At 49.2% G+C, this 19,913-nt stretch overlaps 1 protein-coding gene across 1 annotated transcript in view; it reads left to right on the forward strand.

Moving 5' to 3' along the window:
• Positions 1-19,913, forward strand: part of WDFY4 (WDFY family member 4) — a 295,291-nt gene that overhangs the window by 252,542 nt on the left and 22,836 nt on the right. The window contains exons 48-53 of the mRNA XM_011990946.1: positions 1,954-1,996; positions 3,476-3,595; positions 6,210-6,327; positions 7,012-7,121; positions 17,203-17,356; positions 19,810-19,901. Of these exons, the coding sequence (XP_011846336.1) occupies positions 1,954-1,996; positions 3,476-3,595; positions 6,210-6,327; positions 7,012-7,121; positions 17,203-17,356; positions 19,810-19,901 (637 nt within the window). The remainder of the gene's footprint in view (positions 1-1,953; positions 1,997-3,475; positions 3,596-6,209; positions 6,328-7,011; positions 7,122-17,202; positions 17,357-19,809; positions 19,902-19,913) is intronic.

The raw sequence follows: 19,913 nt of genomic DNA on the forward strand, positions 1-19,913 counted from the left end.
CTGATAGTAACATCACAAATGACCACAGGCAAAATTCTAGAACCCTGTCTGAAAGGGAGGAGAGCAGAAACTGAATCTCATTTCCTGGATCCTAACAGGCACATTTAGCTCCCCTGCTTTCACTCCTCTGTCCTCACTCCCCTGTCAACTTATAAAACAGAGTAGCTAGATCAGCAGGCTGTGGCATGCCAACTCCACATGCTCATGGCTCTGGAGGGCTCAGCACAGGTCCTTTTCAAGGTGATGACCCTCACTGTCTCCAGCTTGGGCTCTGCCCTTGCCTATAGCCTTAAGAGCAGCCTACCCCTCCAGAATTGGGTGGGTGGCAGAGTCACAGACACAACAGGAGAACCAAATCTTCACTTGATGCTTTGCAAGCTAAAGCAGTACATTGGAGCACGTTTTGCCTCTGCTTATTGTTGGGTGTTGCTTGCCTGGATACATGGCCCAAATAGATGACTTCTCTATTAGGGATGAAGAGGTAAATCCCAGCCTGGGGATTACTTTCTGCTTATGGAAGATCTGCCAAATAAAGAATTGAATGCAGAGGGCTGGAGAGCCCGGGACAGAAGATGTGACAGTGGGGCTACGATGGGAAGGTGAAGCGGCACTGTCCCTCTGGGAAACACGGGCAGCCAGGCCTTGTCCAGACTGAGCCCGGCAGGGTCCTGACACAGACCATGCAAGTGGAGCAGAGCGTATGTGGGGACTGGGTCTGTGGGCATTCAGATGTCTGCGGGCACCTGAATAGAACTGTGGCAGAGGAGATGGATGGAGCCAAGGGATATGATTTGGCTTGGTGTGGTGGAGCATCTTGAGCAAAGACATAGTCTTCGGGGTAGAAGAGAGTCTCATGGAGTTGGGGAAGAAACGGCTGGAAAACGAGCAGAGGGGCACCTTGGAGGCTGAGGTGCCGGGCTCTATAATCCCTGCCGAACAGAAGAGACGTTTCAGGTGGAGGAGGAGGGCTCCTCCCACACCCTCCCCAATATTGCCTTTTGTTACCCTTTTTCCTACCAGGGCAGTCCACAATGGGCCTTCATTGGTTTGATATGTAAGTCTTAATTTTAGCCATGTACATTAGTATGGTCTTTTAAAGGAACCATTTGGCCATAGGTAGCAAAATGGTAAATACTCACACTTTTTAACCTAGTGGCACCACAGCTAGAAACCTCTCGTGGATACACTCACAAAAGTACCCAGAGACATGTGCCAAAAGGCGCTCCTGGAAATGTCAGTTGTGAGAACAAAGCCTGTCACGGGGGTGGTGAATCAGTTAGGATCCAGCTGTGCAAAACTGCCCCGCGACTACAGAGATGAATGCGAAAGGGCAGTGTGAGCCGGTCTCCAGGGCTGCTGCAGCACAAGGGAGGCTGGGTGGAGAACCGGGTATACGATGTGATCCCATGTATGATTGAAGCTTTTTAGAAACAAACAAAAAAAAGCTATGTAGGCATATAGGCAGGCATATGGGTAAAACATTTTCTGGAACATACACTAGAAACTGGTGACTGTGGACACTTCTTGGGAGACTCTTAGGTCATATCTCATGGCCTTCCGTGTTGTTTACATTTTATCCACAAGCAAAAGAGGGGGTCAGGGCAGGGACAAAGAAGGCCAAGATGTGGCAGGGGAATTCTGTGTGGGTTGTGAAGGAGGCCCCCAAGCCTGAGGCTGCATGTCCCCTGGAATTCTTGAGGCAGCAGCTTGTTCTGGTATCACAGCGGAGGGACACTGACTGCAAGAACCTAACCTTCAGCAGGCCGGGGTGGGCCAGGAAGAGCTGGACAACAGTTTCCCTGTACTGCCCACTGAGAGCCGCTGTGGGATGTGGAAAGTCTGCAGCTTTCCTCAACACCCTGGCCCCACGAAGCCCAGGCAAGCCCCACCTCTCCCCTGTTTGTGTTCTAACCTTGGTATATTTGGTCACCACCATGGTTTTCTGTCCCACAGGAGATACCCCGGCTCCGACAGGACGATGCTGCAGAAGTGGCAGGTACAGTGGCTCCTCCAGAGGGAAGCCCTCTGGGAATGCAAACCAGAGAATGGCCCAGGCCCCAGCGATGGAGAGGAAGTGTGTGGATCAACCAAGAAGGGATCTTATTATTTATTATTTATTTTTTATTTTTTTTGAGATGGAGTTTCACTCTTGTTGCCCAAGCTGGAGGGCAGTGGCGTGATCTCAGCTCACGACAACCTCTGTCTCTTCGGTTCAGGTGATTCTCCTGCCTCAGCCTCCCAAGTAGCTGGGATTACAGGCACCCGCCACCAGGCCCAGTACATTTTTGTATTTTTATTAGAGACAGGGTTTTACCATGTTGGCCAGGCTGGTCTTGAACTCCTGACCTCAGGTGATCCACCTGCCTCAGCCACCCAAAGTGCTGGGATTACAGGCGTGAGCCACCGTGCCTGGCCGGGATCTTATTTTTCTAATTTACCAAAATGTCTCAGATATTTCCCTGACCAAATCTCGGTGATGGAGGACAAATCTTGCACATTGGAGTCAGAGCTGGGGAATGCACGTGCATGTGTGTGCGCGCGCACGTACCTGTACACTGTGGATGCCTCCCAGTGGGTGCACACACCCCATTTGTGAAGATACACATGTATACAGCCACATAGGGGCCGGGGCATGGGTGTCAATTCTTGTTCCTGGAAGACACATGTGGCTCCCAGCCTGGACAAGTTGACATTCAGCCCAGGGATCTCAAAGAAAGGAAGAGACCCTAAGAGAGGCAGTTGTAGAGATTGGGGGACAATGAGAAAGTAGGTCTTAGTCACTCAGGTCCAAAATCCTCTCCCAAGGGGCAGACTGAGGAAGGGAGAGCCCCTGAGCATACAGGCCCCACGTCAGAGATGATGACTATGTTGGATTGCTCACTCATTCAGCGGCCTTGGTGGATTTTATTCCCAATACGGACCCTGTCTCCATTTGCGACTGTTCATCTGGAGGCAGACGGCCCTTAAGAGTGAGCATCACCCCAACAGGCAGGGACAGGGAATAGGCAGTTCCCAAAGTCCCAGAGGAAGCCAGACCATCAAGCCCAGGAGTGAGGGCCTCTGTCTCTGGGACTGCCATGACCCCTCTGCTTATTTTCTAACCATCAGTAGGTCAGCAGTCAGTTCACCCCCAGCATTTGTGCTATGCTTTTGGTCAACTTCTGAGTACTACATCCAACCGTTAACACCAAAGCATGTCTTATCCTTGGCATTGGATGCTGAACTGCATTGGGTTTTTTTTCCTTGCTGACTTTGCTTCCCGAATATACTTGCCTCTGTTCATACTGAAATTTGTGTGTGGGTCCCTGAGTTGGTGCTGGTTCATGCATGAGATGTGCACAAAGTGACCGAGGGGCTGGCTGCCTGTCCTCACTCACAGAGCCAGGGCCTGCTGATGAGGCCTGAGGGTGGGACCCCTGGCCTTGCGGGAGCATCAAATGTGTTTGGTTTATCCCCTTTCTGTCTCTTCTGGTAGAAAAGGGACATCAGCAATTTTGAGTATCTCATGTACCTCAACACCGCGGCTGGGAGAACCTGCAATGACTACATGCAGTACCCAGTGTTCCCTTGGGTCCTCGCAGACTACACCTCAGAGGTAAGGTCCTCATGTGGAACCCACAGCTGCCCTCAGGCATTCAGACCTTGATAATAGAGACCCTAAGTCAGTATGTAGAGCCTTTGCTAGGAGCTTCTGTCATGTTCACATGACAGAACATGGGTACCTGGGCCTAACGGCTGCTGAAGTTTAGATCTCTTTTTTTTTTTTTTTTTTTTTGAGATGGAGTCTCACTCCATCACCCAGGCTGGAGTGCAGTGGCGCAATCTCTGCTCACTGCAACTTCTTCCTCCTGGGTTCAAACGATTCTCCTGCCTCAGCCTCCCAAGTAGCTGGGATTACAGGTGTGCACCACCATAACTGGCTAATTTTTTTTTTTTTGTATTTTTAGTAGAGATGGAGTTTCACCATGTTGTCCAGGCTGGTCTCGAACTCCTGACCTCAAATGATTCTCCTACCTCAGCCTCCAAAGTGCTGGGATTACAGGCATGAGCCACTGCACCCGGCCTTAGATCTCTTAAACCCATCGTGGCCTTTGGTATTTGGCTGCCTGGGTTCCTGTCCTGGTTCCCCCTGTGGAATGATCAACACAACTAGCATAGTTGCTAACACGAGCCCCAGGGGGCCTCCTGGCTTACTCTCTGCAGTGAAGGCACCTGATGCCATCTACCAAGATGGTGCCATGGGTCAGCCCTTGTAGGGAGAGGCAGTCACAAGCGAGGTGGGCCATGGAATTTGTTCCTAAAATCAACGTGTGCAGGAGAGGGGTCTGGGAAGGAAAGGAGAGAGAGACACAGGGATACAGACACACAGAAAGGATAAGCTACTCTTCCTGGAACTTGAGTTCAGCAACAGAGACGATGGTGTCTGGGCCTCATCTGGTATCTGGACTGAGATGTGTAGTGACAGGGAGGCTGATGATGAGATGACAAGAACAGATCCTTCATCTCTTTTAGCCTCCACCCCTGTGCCCCATCAGGCAGGGAAAGGATGAGGAGAAAAACTCCACAGCTGGACCAGGGTGATGTGATGGCTGTGCTCCTATGGGGATAACCAAGCTGTGGAGCAGTGTCCTGGCCACCTGGGCTCTGGCCATCTGGAGAGGTGCTGGACTGTATGTAAAGCACATAAGGTGGCTGAGCCACTTGTTCAGATGAGCCTGGCCAGTCCTGCCTAGGGCTGCTTGGATGGCAGACCCTCAGGATTTGGGAGAGGGAGACTCAGTCCTTGGTGACCTCTCGTCCCCTCTTAAGACATTTAATGCAGCAAAACATTTCTCACTAGCACTGGCTGCTGCTTATTGCACTAATGGTCCATCGGAGGCTGAGGCATTTCAAACACAAAACCTACTCACATGTTGCAAGTGGTAGTTTGCAAGTCTTTTTTGTTTAGGTCATACTAGGTATTTAAAATCTTTATTATTTATCAACTTAAAAATGAAGAGATTTCTCCTTTAAAAAAATCTGGATTTCCAATATCTTTTGGAAAACCATGAGATCTGGCAACTAGGAATTTTTCTGAACTGGCAAGATTGTGAAAGCTGAGTGTGGGTCTCCGTGTGTCCCCTCCAGCACTCACTGGGATCTTAAGAGGGGCCGTTTCACTCTTCTTGGCCCTGCTTCCCCCTGGCTTTTGCAGGCATTTGAGATAGTGACACCCTTGGCCCCCAGTGGAACATTGAGGATTCACTGCTAGTGGAAAGAAAGGGTTATGAGCCAGGCACAGTGGCTTATGCCTGTAATCCTGGCACTTTGGGAGGCCAAAGCAGGAGGATTGCTTGAGTCCAGGAGTTCAAGACCAGCCTGCCCAACATAGTGAGACCCCATCTCTATCAAAAATACAAAAATTAGTGAAGCATGGTGGCACGCACCTGTAGTCCCAGATACTTGGGAGGCTGAGGTGGGAGGATCACTTGAGCCCAGGAAGTCGAGGCTGCAGTGAGCCATGACCACTCCACTCCATAACAGCCTGAGCAACAGTGAAACCCTGTCTCAGAAAAAAGAAAAGAGAGATACACAGGTACCTCCCCCTATAAAGAAATGCAAACCCCAGCAATTCTTGGCTCTTCTCCTAACATGCAGAACATCAAAAGAAAAAGTTTCCCAGAGCACGTGGCCCTGAAACTGGTCCTGTTTTCTCTGTGGTGTATTCCAAGAGAAGGAAGGGGTGCTCACAGCATGCTTTCACTGCCAAGAAAGGAGTAGACCTCCAGGAAAAATGAGCAAGTCCCTCTCATTTCCTCCCTGAACAGATGACTTCTAATTTCCTGTAAAATCAGTTTGATTCTAAGCAAGGACCCTGAACTATTGGAGTACATAATGCAGTTTAGGAGCCAAGTGTCTCATAGATAACACAAATTCTTTTAAAAGTATCTTTTCAGTAGCTGGAGGCCATGTTCTGATTTGGGTCAACTTGGAACAGGTTGAGTGTGAACTCAATCTTCCCCTCCTCTTATTTTTCATCTCTCCCTTTTTAAGTCTTTGTGGATCACTGGCTCTGGGGCCATAAAACCCCAGCCTGCCAACTAACCACCAGAGGCAGGTCAGACAAAATGACAGTAAACCAATAAAGAGAACCATAAAACTCAAGAGCATGACTCCTAGGGCACAAGCGGGTCCGGGGAGTTAACTCCAGCTGCACATCTGCCTTCTAGACATTGAACTTGGCGAATTCGAAGACTTTCCGGGATCTTTCAAAGCCCATGGGGGCTCAGACCAAGGAAAGGAAGCTGAAATTTATCCAGAGGTTTAAAGAAGTTGAGAAAACTGAAGGTGAGTAGATCCAGCTTGATTTTTTGTGCAGTGTTATTCTTCTGGATGCCCTGAAATGATAGTTGACAACAATTAAGGTGGTCACCTAGCCTACAAGTGATTGCATTTGAACAGAGGACTCTAACCTGGTGGTAGGAAGTGCCTGGGGAGCTTCTAGAAAATACTGATGTCCAGGCCTCACCTCTAGAAATTTGGTGTGGCACAGCCCAGGGGATTCTAACATGCAACCTGGCTGGAGAAATATAATGCTAAGGGGTAATGACTTCATGCCTAGGGACGGGCAATGGCAAAAGAAACTAACATTTATTCAGCACTTTCTCTCTGCCAGGGGCAGGTCAACCTGTGTTCATATATTACAGTAGTCCATTTCACAGAGAAGGAAAATGAAACTTAGAGAGTTTAAGCAACTTGCTCAAGATCACAGGCTCTAAACGGCAGAGCCTGCATTCATGTGACTCTAGTTCCCAAAGTTTGTCCATCTACATGTCATCTTTAGACATTTTGCCACATTCACGTGCCACCTGTGACCTTATTGCCTGAATGTTTTTCTTTAGGTCTGTTCACTTCCTAAACGTCAATGAATGTATGTTTTTAACACTGTTCATGAACACAGTGTAGCACGCCTATCTGCCACGCGTGGGCACAGGTAGGGAAGCCGCCCTCAAGCATATGTTTTTGTTGCAGGAGACATGACCGTCCAGTGCCACTACTACACCCACTACTCCTCGGCCATCATCGTGGCCTCCTACCTGGTCCGGATGCCACCCTTCACCCAGGCCTTCTGTGCTCTGCAGGTGAGCTGCTGCCACTTTCTGTAAACACACACACACACACACACACACACACACACACACACACATACGCACCAAGACTTGGGCTTGAACAAAGATGGGATGCCTCTGCTAAAAACTCAATCATTAGCCAGTGATTCCCAGTTGACATTGGCTCCAGGATTCTGGTTCCCCAGCCAAGGCAGACTGTTCTTCCTCAGTTACACCTGCACATCTGCCCAACAAAGTCTTCCAAAATGATTCTAAAAAATAAGAAATGAGACATGAAAAAAATGATTTAACATAAATAAGATTTAGTGGAAAAAGAAAAAGCAGGAAGCTTGGAGACTAGAAAGGCAGGCGGTCAAGGATTAGAAAAATAAATACGAGAAGGAACAATGAAAAGAATATGACTCAAGACATCGGAATGCATAAATCTGTACCAATGACAAACTGAAAGGCTTCGAAGGACAAAACCAACTTACCCACCCATACACTAACAGACCATTTTACCAGCTTAGGGTCGCCAGGTTTAAAATAAAAATACATGATTCCTAGTTAAACTTGACTTCCAGGTAAACTATAAATTATTGGTTGTTTATATAAAATTTAAATTTAGCTGGGCCTCCTGTATTGTACATGACCAGTCTGGTGTCCAAGTGTTGCTGGGTTGGTGTCCAAGTCATGGGGGATTTCTGGGACACAGTCTTTCATGGGCAGTGCTGTGAGGGTGCTGAGAAGTTCCTTTCTCCTCTTCCCCTCACAACCCTGTCACTGGGATCCTGCTTCCAAGGAACCCCTTTATCCCAGGGCATAGCTTTTGAATGAGAGAAAATTCTCAGATAGGCCAGCTGGCTCGGGTGACTCTAAAGTAAATATAGCACAGGGTGTATGGGCTGCCCCAATCCAGACCCTGCAATTGTCCAATGGAGAGAAAGCTGGGGTGGGCAACAGGCCACTGAACACACAGACTTGCTCTGACACCTAAGCCTCATCTCAGAAAAGCCTGGATATCCCAAGAACTGTGCGTTTGGGTCTGACCTTACCAGTGAGGTCACTCTTTATGGTCACTCAGAGGACCTTGACCCTGAGAGACCAAAGTCCACCCTGCATTAACACTAAAGCCAACTCTGAGCCCTGGGGCAGGAATGGGTAGGCAAGATCAAGGCACTTTCTCCAAATAAGGAGCAAATGTCCTCCTGTCTTCTGTTTCTTGGCACAGCCTTCTGCCTCCTTGACGGCATAACTCGTCTAGACATTGTATAACCCCCCTCTCCCTGGAAATTCACTCAAAAATAATAAGTGTGCTTCCCCTGAGCCTTTCTCAGGCAACAAGCATTTTAAGTAAGTTTAGTTTGGAGAACAAATGGTCCCAGAGCTGCGCCCCATGCCAGGAATCCCATCCAGATGTTGCTCATTAATCCACAAGAAATGATGATCACCGTTGACGATGATAGTGATGGATTCCGCCACTGGTTTCTATCCTGGGAATTTAAGTGTTTAAATGTTCAGGATGCTTTCGGAGTTCCCTCTTGCCCCTTCAGGAGGCTGCATTACAGCCCAAAACCCCAGCTCTACCTGTTGCTAAGGATCTTTTCACATCGGGAGGAAACAGAGTGAAATAGAAACAGCCTCGGCTGTGAGATTTACATCACAGCTCTGCCACTTAATAGATACAAAATCTTCTGCAAGTTATTTTACCTCTGGAAATGAGGGTTAATTATGCACATCTCACTGGGCTGTAGGCTGTCGAGAAGATTAAATGAGAAAATGTGGAGCGAACCCCCAGCTCGGGGCTTGACGCTGCATAGGTGATCAATCACTGTTAGTTCCCTTCTTCCCTCTGCAATCAGCTAGATCTAATCTGAGCAGGTCTGAACTTGTCCAGGCTGGTCTCCTCTGGTTTAAGATAATTTAAGGCAGTCTGGACTGCAGCAAAGTATTCCAACTTAGCATGAACCAGACCTAACAGGTGTGTTGTGAACCAACGGGATATCTGGGCTATGGCCACTTTGAAGCTAATCACTGGTTTAGGCTTATTTTAGCCAGTTTGGCCCATTGGTGACCTAGCCCTTTTGACTCCCATGTTGAAGTCCCTGATCTAACTGAGTTTTGGGGCTCAGATCTGTCTTGGGTAGTTTGACCCATCCAAGTTGGAATCACCCGGGCTGTCTCCACGTGCTTCTGAATTGGGTCTCACTTTCCTACTTTCAAATGACTCCTCTAGTGGGTCACACCTGGCCTGAGCCTTTGAACCAGGAAAAGAACCAGCCACCTTCCACTTTTTCCTTAGGAAAAAAGAATTTTAGCTCTCGAGGGAATGAGTATAAAGGCTACATAGGCTTCCTCTGTGAGGGGACACACCAGGCTCCCCTTTGAGAGTGGTGGGGCCTTGGCAGACCTCCTTAAGAATATTCTGGCATCTTCCTGAAGTCAGGCTCTTCCCTCCATCCTACCCCACCTGCTAGGGGGAGGCCTGTATCTTCTCCAGAGACCTTTGCTTTACCCCTGTGGTGGCTGGAAAGGAGCCTCCCGTAGTCTCAGCAGCCCAAGGCACTACTCCCAACCTGGGGTGGACAAAGGAGTGGGGAAGAGCGAGAGATATGGGGAGGCTGTGGAACCCAGGCATGGAAGCCAGAGCCAGTGGACGTGTAGGAGTCAGCGTGGGAAAGCGTGTGTCTCCATTCTGCTTTGAGCAAATGCTACCACCTGCCTATTACCACAGATAAGCCAGAGTGGAAACATATGTGGTGAGCTTGGGGAATCACGTTCCAGCATCCCCAGGGCTGCTGTATTTGACTTTGTTTAGATCGCTTTCTTTCTTAGGGTTCAGTCTCCTTGTTGGTGAGATCAAGGAGGCGGGTGGGAGGATCGCCTCTGAAGGCCTTTCCCTAACAGCTCCAACCTCTGATTGCTCATTAAGCACCTACTATGCACCTGGATGGTGCTAAGTACCTTACAACTGTTATTTAAAATATTTTATATTTATTTATTGTGGAAAAATATACATAATAAGAAATTTACCCTTTTAACCATTTTGAAGTGCACAGCTCAGCGTCATTAAGTGCATATACATGATTGTGCAGCCATTGCTGCCATCTGTCTCCAGAACTTTTTCATCTTCCCAAACTCAACCTCTGAAACCATGAAACAATAACTCTCCAATTGCCCCTCCCCACAGCACCCAGCAACCACTGTTCTACTTTCTGTCTCTATGAATGACTACACTAAGCTTATTATAAGTGGAATTATGCAATGTTTGTCCTTTGGTGACTGGCTTCTTGCACTTAGCATAATGTCCTCGAGGTTCATCCATTGTTGCGGCATGTGTCAGTTTCCTACAGCTGAATTTTCCTACCCCTGTATTTGTAGACCACATGTTGTTTATCATTCGTTCATGGCTGGGGTGCTTCCTCCTTCTGATGACAATGAAGGGGGCTGCTGTGAACACTGCTGTGCCTCATTGGACCCTCACAAGCTTGTGAGAGGCTGCTGTGATTCATCTCAGGATACTGAGTCTCTGGGACGTCACGTCCCTCAGGAAATGACAAGGGAGATGAGATGGGTTCTAGCCCTGGGGATACCAAACCTAAAACACTCATGGTAAATAAAGCAAGGTGGGATCTACAGAGGTTGTCCAGAGGGGACACAGTGCTCAGAGGAAAGGGACATGTGCCATTTTTAAGGCCACATTTTCAGTAGAACAGTGGGGAGTCCCTCGTGCAGCATCAAGCACAGGCACACATGCATGCAGTGTGACATGTAGGCAGTCACCTGGTGCTGCAGCACACATGCAGTGTACTGGCTGCATGTGTGTGCAGCGTGGCCCTTGGTGCTCCCAGTGCAGAGTGACAGGTAGCACAACAGCTCTGCTGTGGAGCACCTTTGCTGTCACATACTGTATGCCTGTGTGGCACACCCAGTGTGGTCTGCTGGGTTGCAGAGAGGCAGGCATGGAGTTCTCTGGGCACTGTGGCCCATTTACCCGGCACTGTGCAGAGACTGTGGACAGCACGGAGACCCCCTGTTGCTGCGCGGTATATTCTGAACCCTGGGTATAAGGAGTGTTTTATTCCCTTCAGGTTTAAGTGTTCTTAAGTTTGAGCTGGTCTTAGAATTGATGCATACTTATGTCCTTGATGTGTTCATTTGTTTTTCTGTTCCAAGCCTGTTATTACCATAAGATTTTTACAATCCAGAAAATATGGTATATGTATGTACTGTGTGATCTGAGCAGGTGGCACATGCAGGCACTGTGACCAGGCGTGGGTCAGCTTTGCTCTCTCTTTTCCCCACTTTCTTGGAGGTGTGAACTCGTCTGTCTGCCAGGGCAGAGGGCTTGTCTCCCTCAGCAGCAGCCCCAGGATGCTGTAGTTCTTTCGTTCATTCGTTTTTTGAGACAGGATCTTGCTCTGTCACCCAGGCTAGAGTACAGTGGCATGATCATAGTTCATAGCAGCCTGGAACTCCAGGGCTCGAGCAATTTTCCTGCTTCAGCCTCCTGAGTAGTTAGGACTATAGATGTGCACCACCATTCTTGGATAAACAAATAAACCAAAAAACAAAACAAAACAAAAAAAACACATTTTGTAAAGATGGGGTCTTATTATGTTGCCCGGGCTGGAAAATGTTATAGTTCTTAGGAGTCTTGCCTGCTTAGAGCAAGTATCTGTGAGCCTCCAGAAAGCTGAGTCACCAGGAGGTCAGGCCCCTGCTGGGGTCCCAGCCCAAGCACCTGTTTCTGCCCCAGTAAAAGCACCAGTTGCTCTCAGGCCTGAGATCAGACCCAGCTGAGGTGGGGCCCAGCAAGGCAGCCAGCGCCCACCAAAGACACAGCAGCGGTGGCTGCTGCTGCATTTAATAAGAAACAGAAATAAAGTGCTGTGTTAATTAAGTCACAGCCCATGTGAAGTCAGCTGTTACCAGCAGTGGGGAAGGGTTTTCTGAACCACCTGAGGCAAGATGGCTGGTTTTTGCACAAGACAGATGCTAACTGCAGAGAGAACGGAGAACCGTGGGGCGGCACTTGGCCCGTCCTGGCTGTTGACTTAGAAGCTCCTGGAGGGATCAGTGCCAGGAGTCCTGGTGGAGTGTGTGCCAGGGAAGGCGAGGAGTCTGTGTCTGTGCTCACACCGAGGTGGACCATGCCTGCCTCTTCACTTGCTGCCTGCAGCTCAGCCCCTGCCTCTGAGGCAAGCAGCCCCCTCCTGGTACCCTAAACCTCACACAGGGCCAGCCCGCCCCATGCAGCCAGGGCTGCGGGGCTAGACAGAAACCGCCAGCCTCCCTCTGATTACAGCGTGAGGATGTGGGGTCTGTAAGGGCCCAAACTGTGACTTGAGGAGAATCATTCAGGATCTCCAACGCTGTGTGGTTTTTATCATACAGACTTGAGGAGGAATGTTGGAAAAGCACACGCAATAGGGACAGACAATCCTGGGATAAACTCCTGGCTCTACAACTTTCTAATTGGCATTATTGAACAACGGAGCCTTGGTTTCTTCATCCTTTAAAATAGCCCCTAGCTGGGTGGGTGGTGAGGACTAAAGGAGATATGGTATGAGCCGTTTTGGCTGACCTGAGCGTCCCCTACGTGCCCACCCTCCTCCTCCTAATGCAGGCAGCATGGTTTCAGCAAGCCTTGGTGGGTTCACTCATTTAGAAAAGAGCCACGACCTACAGGAAGGAAAGCTAATGGCCACTCTGGGGTCATCCCATCCTCCGAGAGAGCAAGACCAAGGAGGCAGCCGGACCAGTGCGTGGGCTTCCCAATGCCACGAGAGTCCTACACCGTTAGTTTATTCAGTAGCGAGTCAGGGCCTGGCTTTTTCCTGCAGAGGCTCAGAGAACGCTGGGTCCAGCTTTCCTTTCCCCTCGCACATTTGCCCCGTTACTTCTGAAGTGCTGTTGCTGCCAAAAGCTGCCCTGACAGTGCAGGCTGTCCTTCCTGTTATCATCCCACAGTCCTTCAGATTCCCCACCCTCCTACCCCTGTCCCCGGCACTGGAGGATCCCGCCTCACCTCACTTCCCCCTGTACCCTACCTCCTACCTTCCGTAACTTCCATCCCCTTCTCCTTTAGAGCTCCTGGTTGCCTTCCCCAGGCACACTGAGATCAGGGCCCAAGCCGAAGATTGCTCCCTAGTTCTAATCCTAGTCTGTGCAGAGAAAAGGACATAGGGACTGGGTTCATTTGACACCTCTTTCTATGTGCCTGCGGCACTGCATGAGATATGTCTCTCTCTCTCTGTCTCTCTCACACACACACACACACACACACACACACACACACACACATGCATGCACACACACAATTGCTTTCACACCAAGAGCTATCATCCAAGGTTCACAGACAAGGGCATGGGCAGTTGAAGAGATTAAGAAACTCACTCGAGTTCATCCTGCAAGTAAGTGGGCACTGAAATTCCTGCCCAAGCCAGCCTGCTTCTGAAACCAATGTGCTTTCCACCATTGCACACTGCCTCTTTGATGGGCTAAAGACAGCAGGTTAGATCAACTGATATATCAGTGGGGTCCTGTAAGTGAGTCGTTTGCATGGGTACTTTTAAATTACTAGAAAGAATATCTGCAGTGAGAATGGGTTGTCAGCCTGTTGATAAAACCAATTCCATATCCAGATGTGGCAGCGGGTTGATTTGGATCAGTGTCATCAGGAAGGAAGAATAGACTTTCTAGCATATATTATAGAAATATCTTTGCATCTCGGTGTCCCTCAGCATGTGCAGTTACTGAATTTCCTGTGAATTTGGGTCAAGAATTGAAACCACATTGGAGAGGAGTTTAAGAATGTCTAATAGTGATTGAAATGCTCATCCAGGGACAATGGTGTACATAGACTTTGTGTCCTCTAATGAAAGGAGTACTTCATTTAATATAGAACATTTCTTTTCAGGTTTTTCAGCTTTAACCATCATACCATAATTATAGACTATCCCCTGATTTTAACTTGGATCAATGTCCAGGAATAGTCCTTGCTAGCCACTTCTTTTCCTATTATTTTGCCCTCAGTTTTGCTTCATCTCTTAGCAATATTTAGCACCTCCTAAAGGATTTTGATTGGGAAGAGGTACCTAGGATTATGTTGTTTCTGGACTCTTCAATATTCAAAATGTTCCTGCATCTTTACATGTGAGTGATGTCTTAACTGAGCCCAAAATCCAACAACTGTAACCTTTTGCCTCAGAATCCTCTAGGCTTGGCTGGCTCCATTGTCTTTTGGCCTAAATGTCACATGAGAAAACCTTCTGCCAATAAGAAATTGTTCCTTTGTTGACCATAATAACCTTGCTATTATTTTTTACAGTTTGTTTGGATACAGGTCGGATTTGTTGCAGAACAGATTCCAGAGCAGCTCTTGGTTCATGAATCCTCTCTGATCACTTTGTTCCCTTCTAAGTTCTAGATGTAATTGTGTTGGTTTCTTTCATTTGGGTCTGGATTTGCCTTAGATAGGTGCTCTTTAAACCTTAACTGGGTCTCTCCGCCTCTTACCTTCTTGCCCCATTTTTTCCTCTTCTCTTTCTTTTATCCTTCCTTCCTTTCTGAGAATTTAATCCTGGCTGGGACTCCTCGCTGGCAGCCACTAGAGTTTACATCAAACCACAGTCTTATAATACAAGTAACAAAGCAACTCCACCTTTTCTGCTAGGGAATTTGGTGTTTTCTTTTGTATTGCAGAAGTGAGAAAACCCATTAATTTTGAAACAAATGTATGCAAATACATTTATTAATATAGGAAATAGGAAAATCAGTTATTGCTTCCTTTATAAATAATACAGGCTTAAGTTTTAAAAATATTACTTTTGCTAAAATGCATTAGACAGCTGTGAAAAAAATAACAGTTTTCTTTGTGGTAATATCTTTAACCAGATTTGTAGCACTAACAATATTTCGTATGTATATATTATTTTTATTTAATACAGGTAATCTTTTTATTACCAAATCATATTGTTTCTCAGGAGACTACCATCAGCACTCATAAAAGCTGCAAAAGGGAAACGGGACGAGGAGAAGGCATCAATCTCCCGCAGATGTAAGGCTTGGGCTGCAGATTAAATACACAATGCTCCTAATACATTTCAGTGAGTGACTCATTAGGTGAAGATTTATTTCGACACGCCACCCCCATTTTATTTCCATTCCAATTTAAATTTGATGGTGGACGTCATTCCCTAATTTCAACCGAGAGCAAAGCGACCTTGGGGAAAAGCCACATGTTTAAAGCTGCCCATGCACTGTTTGCTTGAGTCAGTGTCCCTGTCCCTGTGTGGGGAATGACCCACAGATCTCACTTGATCAAGTCTGACTCAGTAAATGGACCAGCCAGACCATGACCCTCAAGATGTCCAGGTGTGGCCACCTTGGGTGTGTGGTAGGTTCCTCCCTCTCAGAAAGAGCTGAGTTCCCCCTTGGCCCACACGTAGTGGATCAAGTTGGTCCCAGGTCCAGGGATTCCCCCAGGAATCTGGCATGGGACAAAGCATGCCCTGTGGAGTTGCATCCATGGGTTTGCCCCAGTTCTGCCATTCACTGCCTTGGGAAAAATCAGTGCACTTTGAGGAGCCTCCGTTTTCTGGTCTGCAAAATGGAAACACCAATTTCTTCCTCATGCAGCTACTGTGAGGATTAGGAGAGAGCATCTGAGCATGGACCAGGCATGCCAAGAGAAGGCGCCTGCCCTTTTTCACCTCCATCCACCCCTGCAGCTGCCCCCAAGGCTTCCTTGGGTAAATACAGATGGAGACCCTCAGCCCTCTGAGCAGGGAAGGGAGTGACGGGCATAGAGTAGGCTTTGCTGTGGCCCTGCCCCTTGTTCCACATGTGTGCTTTGTAGAAGATGGCAGAAGGAGGACAAGTTTTTGTTATACAAAGGCCCAGCCTTGATGGGGACAAGTGAACTATTGAATCCTAGGCAGAAGGATATCCCACAACTTACATAGACCCAAGGCCCAATTTCAGAAACTGTCTCCTGAAGTCCCTCCAGCCCCCAGCGCCTTCATTTCTCCAACCAGGACCTGGAGGGAGGCACCTCTCTGCCTCCTCCCAACCCCCAAGACCACGTGGTGAATAAGGGTACCATCAGCTGAAGAGTTTGACAATTCAGATGAGAGAATCAGGGCATCTAGGGAAAGAATATGCCTGAATTCTTACATGGCCCAACCTCGACAGCCAGGTCTGGGGCCGTACCAGGCCACCTGTGGCCATGGGCCTTGGGACCAGGACTGGCCCTGGCAGAGGCTGTGGATATCGTGTCCTTTGGGGACCAGCCTCCTGCCCCTTGAACCTAAAATTTCTCCATCTCTCCACCCTCAGATCCATTCTCTCTTATCAAAGCCAGGACCCTTGGTCCCAGAGTCTCCTTCCTACCCACCTCTCGCCCCCACCAAATGCCATAAGCTGTGTGTTGGATGTCACCAGGGCCCTGCCCTAGCGAGTTCTCCTCCCTCCTCCTTCCTCCTCTGCTTCTTGCTCTCCTCCCACCCCTGCTGCTTGCTCTCCTCCCACCTCTGCTGCTAACCCAAGCCTTGTCCTCTGCTCAGAACACTGCCATCTTCCCCATCAGCAGGCTTCCAAACTCACTTCTGGGGCGACACTCCAGGAAACTCCTGCTGACCTCCCACATAGAATATTCACCCACTTCTTTGTCCTATGGTTGGTTCTTTATTTCCCGCCTGTGGCACTCGACCATGAGCCTCCCAGGAGCCGAGTCCCAGTCACTGCACTCTTGCTGCCTCGTGTGGAGCACCTAATTCAGAGCTGGCCCTCTACAGTCTTGGAAATGCTCAGATGTGGTTTTCCTGTTTCTGATATGAACTGAGATTTCCATGGCAGGGAAACGTGGATTGATTACCACGGATCATGCATTCTGCCTTGAAGCTCTGGAGCAAGGTTCCAGAGAGTAATGAAGGAGTCGGTGGCTGGAGAACCACCGGACACACATCTGGGCTGACGGGTACACATGTGTGGGGAGAGTGAATGAGAGGTGCTAATGGTGGAACCTGTGCCTCCAAGGCAGAATGGATGGTGCCTGGCCAGCAGGAGGGTGCCAGTGAGCAGCTGGTCATGTTGGCTCCATTTCCCCCAGGGTGGAGGCTTCGACGTGGCAGACAGAATGTTCCACAGTGTGAAGAGCACGTGGGAGTCGGCCTCCAGAGAGAACATGAGTGACGTCAGGGAGCTGACCCCAGAGTTCTTCTACCTGCCTGAGTTCTTAACCAACTGCAATGGGGTGGAGTTTGGTGAGTGGAGGCCTGGTGAGGCTGGGTGAGTGGTATTGCAGGGTGCTCTTTCCCACAGCTCCTGGGTGATGACCAACATCATCTGGACCTTTGCTAGGCCCTCCCCAGGACACATGCACTTCGGGTGAGGTCTCCACTGGGCAGCAGTGCCCAGAAGGAAAGGTGGTTGCTGAGGAAGGGCGCTGGCCCCAGGCTGCCAGGACAGCGCTGAGCCACCACCCCACCCGTGACCTTTCCTCTGATGGTCCCAGGCCTCAATTGGCAGTGAGGCCGTGGCTGAGACCAGGGGCTCTTCTGTGTAGCCCAGGTCTGGCACTGCCTTGCTGCCTCAAGACCTTGGATAAGCTCCTGCCCCCGACCAGTCCCATTTCCTCCATCTCCCACAAATGGGTTCATGTGGACTCCAAGGGCAGGACCCAGAGATGCTGGATCTCCTGGGGTAGACTGCTGGGTGGGATCCCAGGGCAGCTGGACGGGCACTTATGGCAGCTCCTTCCTGAACTGCAGGCCCCAGCCTAGGATGCAGCAGGGCTTCTTGCTGCTACAGAGGTGGAACAAACAATCCAGGAGGCCCTGGTGGGCAGGTCCCCTGGGGACTGTGTGTACGTCTTGGAGCCTCCACTGCAAGCAGTTGGGAGGCTGAGTCAGGGCAATTTGTGGAGTGGATGAGTGGTCACAGCCTGGGCAGGGTGTGGGCAGCTGTGGATGCCAGCGTGGCTGGGAATCATCTGCAGACAACATGCATGAGCCATCAGCAAAGCATACCTCAGGCTCTAGAGCCCCCCTTCTTCAGTGTTCTCCTTCTGCCTCCAGACAGCACATAAGGGCATGCACCTGAGCCAGGCCAGATGCAGCCCCGGCACAGGGTATAGAGGAGGAGATTAGTCCTTGCAAAACCTTGTGCAGGGGTTTTCAGCCTTAGATATACAGCCCACATCCATGAGGAGCAGGTCAGACAGTGAGCCAGGCCCCATGAGTGTGACCTGTGGAACCTGGGGACCTTGGTGGTGTTTAGATCGTTAGACACCTCACATGCGTCAGGGGTGAGAAGTGAACAAATACAAAGGATGGAACCCCCAAAGCGTGAGGAGTCCCACAGAGGAGTCACTCAGGGAGGGTGGCAGCCAGGAGGAGACGACTGACCAGCCTGGGGTTAGAGCACTGACCGGAGTACCCACTCTGCCTTGGAAATGAAGCCAGACTCTTCTGCAGGAGGCATGATGGGCTCAGCTGCAGACACGATGGCTCCTACCAGCAATGGAGGCCAAGAGAGCAAATGTCCTCAGAGAAGTCAGGAGAACAAGTGGTTATTGAGCACCTACTGTATACAGGGACCTTTTTTTTTAGGCACTGGGGATTTAGTTGAGTCTCCTGGGATGGCATACCCTGAAGATGCTTACATTCTGTGTGAGGGTAGGAAAAAGGGAAGAGAAAATATAGACAATTTCTATATTGTAAGTGAAACATTGTTGGATGCTGAGAAGTCCTATGAGGAAAATAGGTAGGAAAATGCTTTGAGGATGACTCAGCAAGACCTGGGTTTCTCTGGTCCTCAGGAAGGACCTGTTGAGGAGGTGGCAGGCTGAGATGAGTGATGAGAAGGGCCAGGCCAGGCAGCTCTGTAGCCCAGAGAGAGCAGGGGAGCTTTTATCCAGCTGCTTCTTGCAGGCTCTGAGGAGGTCAAGCAAGACTGTAGCTCATGTTTATGGAGTAGCCATCATATGCCTGACATCGTTCTAAGCATGTGATATGTATTTTCTCCTTTAATCATTATGCCAGCCCTATGAGATAATTCCTGTCATCACCTTAAATTTTACAGGTGGAAAATGAATCTCAAAGAAGTGAAGTGGCTTGTGCAAGGTTGGGCAGCTAATGGAGAGGAGGGAGACTTGGGTCAAGTCCAGCCTCCTCTTTCTACTGTCAGGGGAATCTGTCTAAAAACCTTGCTGTTCTCTTCTTAAAAATGGAGAGAAAATACATAAATTATCGAGTTAGAATGAAGATTCAGTGAGGTGATGTGTGGCCAGGGCCTAGCCTAGCTCCTGGCGTGGACTCAGATGCTTAGAATTTGCCAGCTTGCACCACTATCACTGTGTCTCCTGATTGTTTAATGCTGTGTAAAAAGCACCCAGAAGAAAGGCATAGTACAGTGGAGAGAAAGATGTACCACAATGATGACACTGAAATCATTTCAGACAACTTGTAAAGCAAGCACTAGCGCTGTCTGGGAAGCAAGGAGGACCTCCTGGAGGAGGCGAAGGTCTAGAGGCCATGCTGAGGGGTCATTCCAGGCAGAGAACGTTGAAAGCAGCATGGTCCGCAGAGAACATAACTCACGTTCTGACCTACACAAAATCAGCGATCCTAGGCAGCATGTATTTTACATCCCCCAGTTCCTAGCCTGGTTTGAGTCCCCAGTTACCCAAATCTCTGCTGCTTCTCATCCCATGCAGGCTGCATGCAGGACGGGACTGCGCTAGGAGACGTGCAGCTCCCTCCCTGGGCTGATGGGGACCCTCGGAAATTCATCAGCCTGCACAGACAGGTGAGTCATGCC

This window comes from Mandrillus leucophaeus, unplaced genomic scaffold, assembly GCF_000951045.1.
Source record: "Mandrillus leucophaeus isolate KB7577 unplaced genomic scaffold, Mleu.le_1.0 Scaffold388, whole genome shotgun sequence".
Taxonomy (NCBI): domain Eukaryota; kingdom Metazoa; phylum Chordata; class Mammalia; order Primates; family Cercopithecidae; genus Mandrillus; species Mandrillus leucophaeus.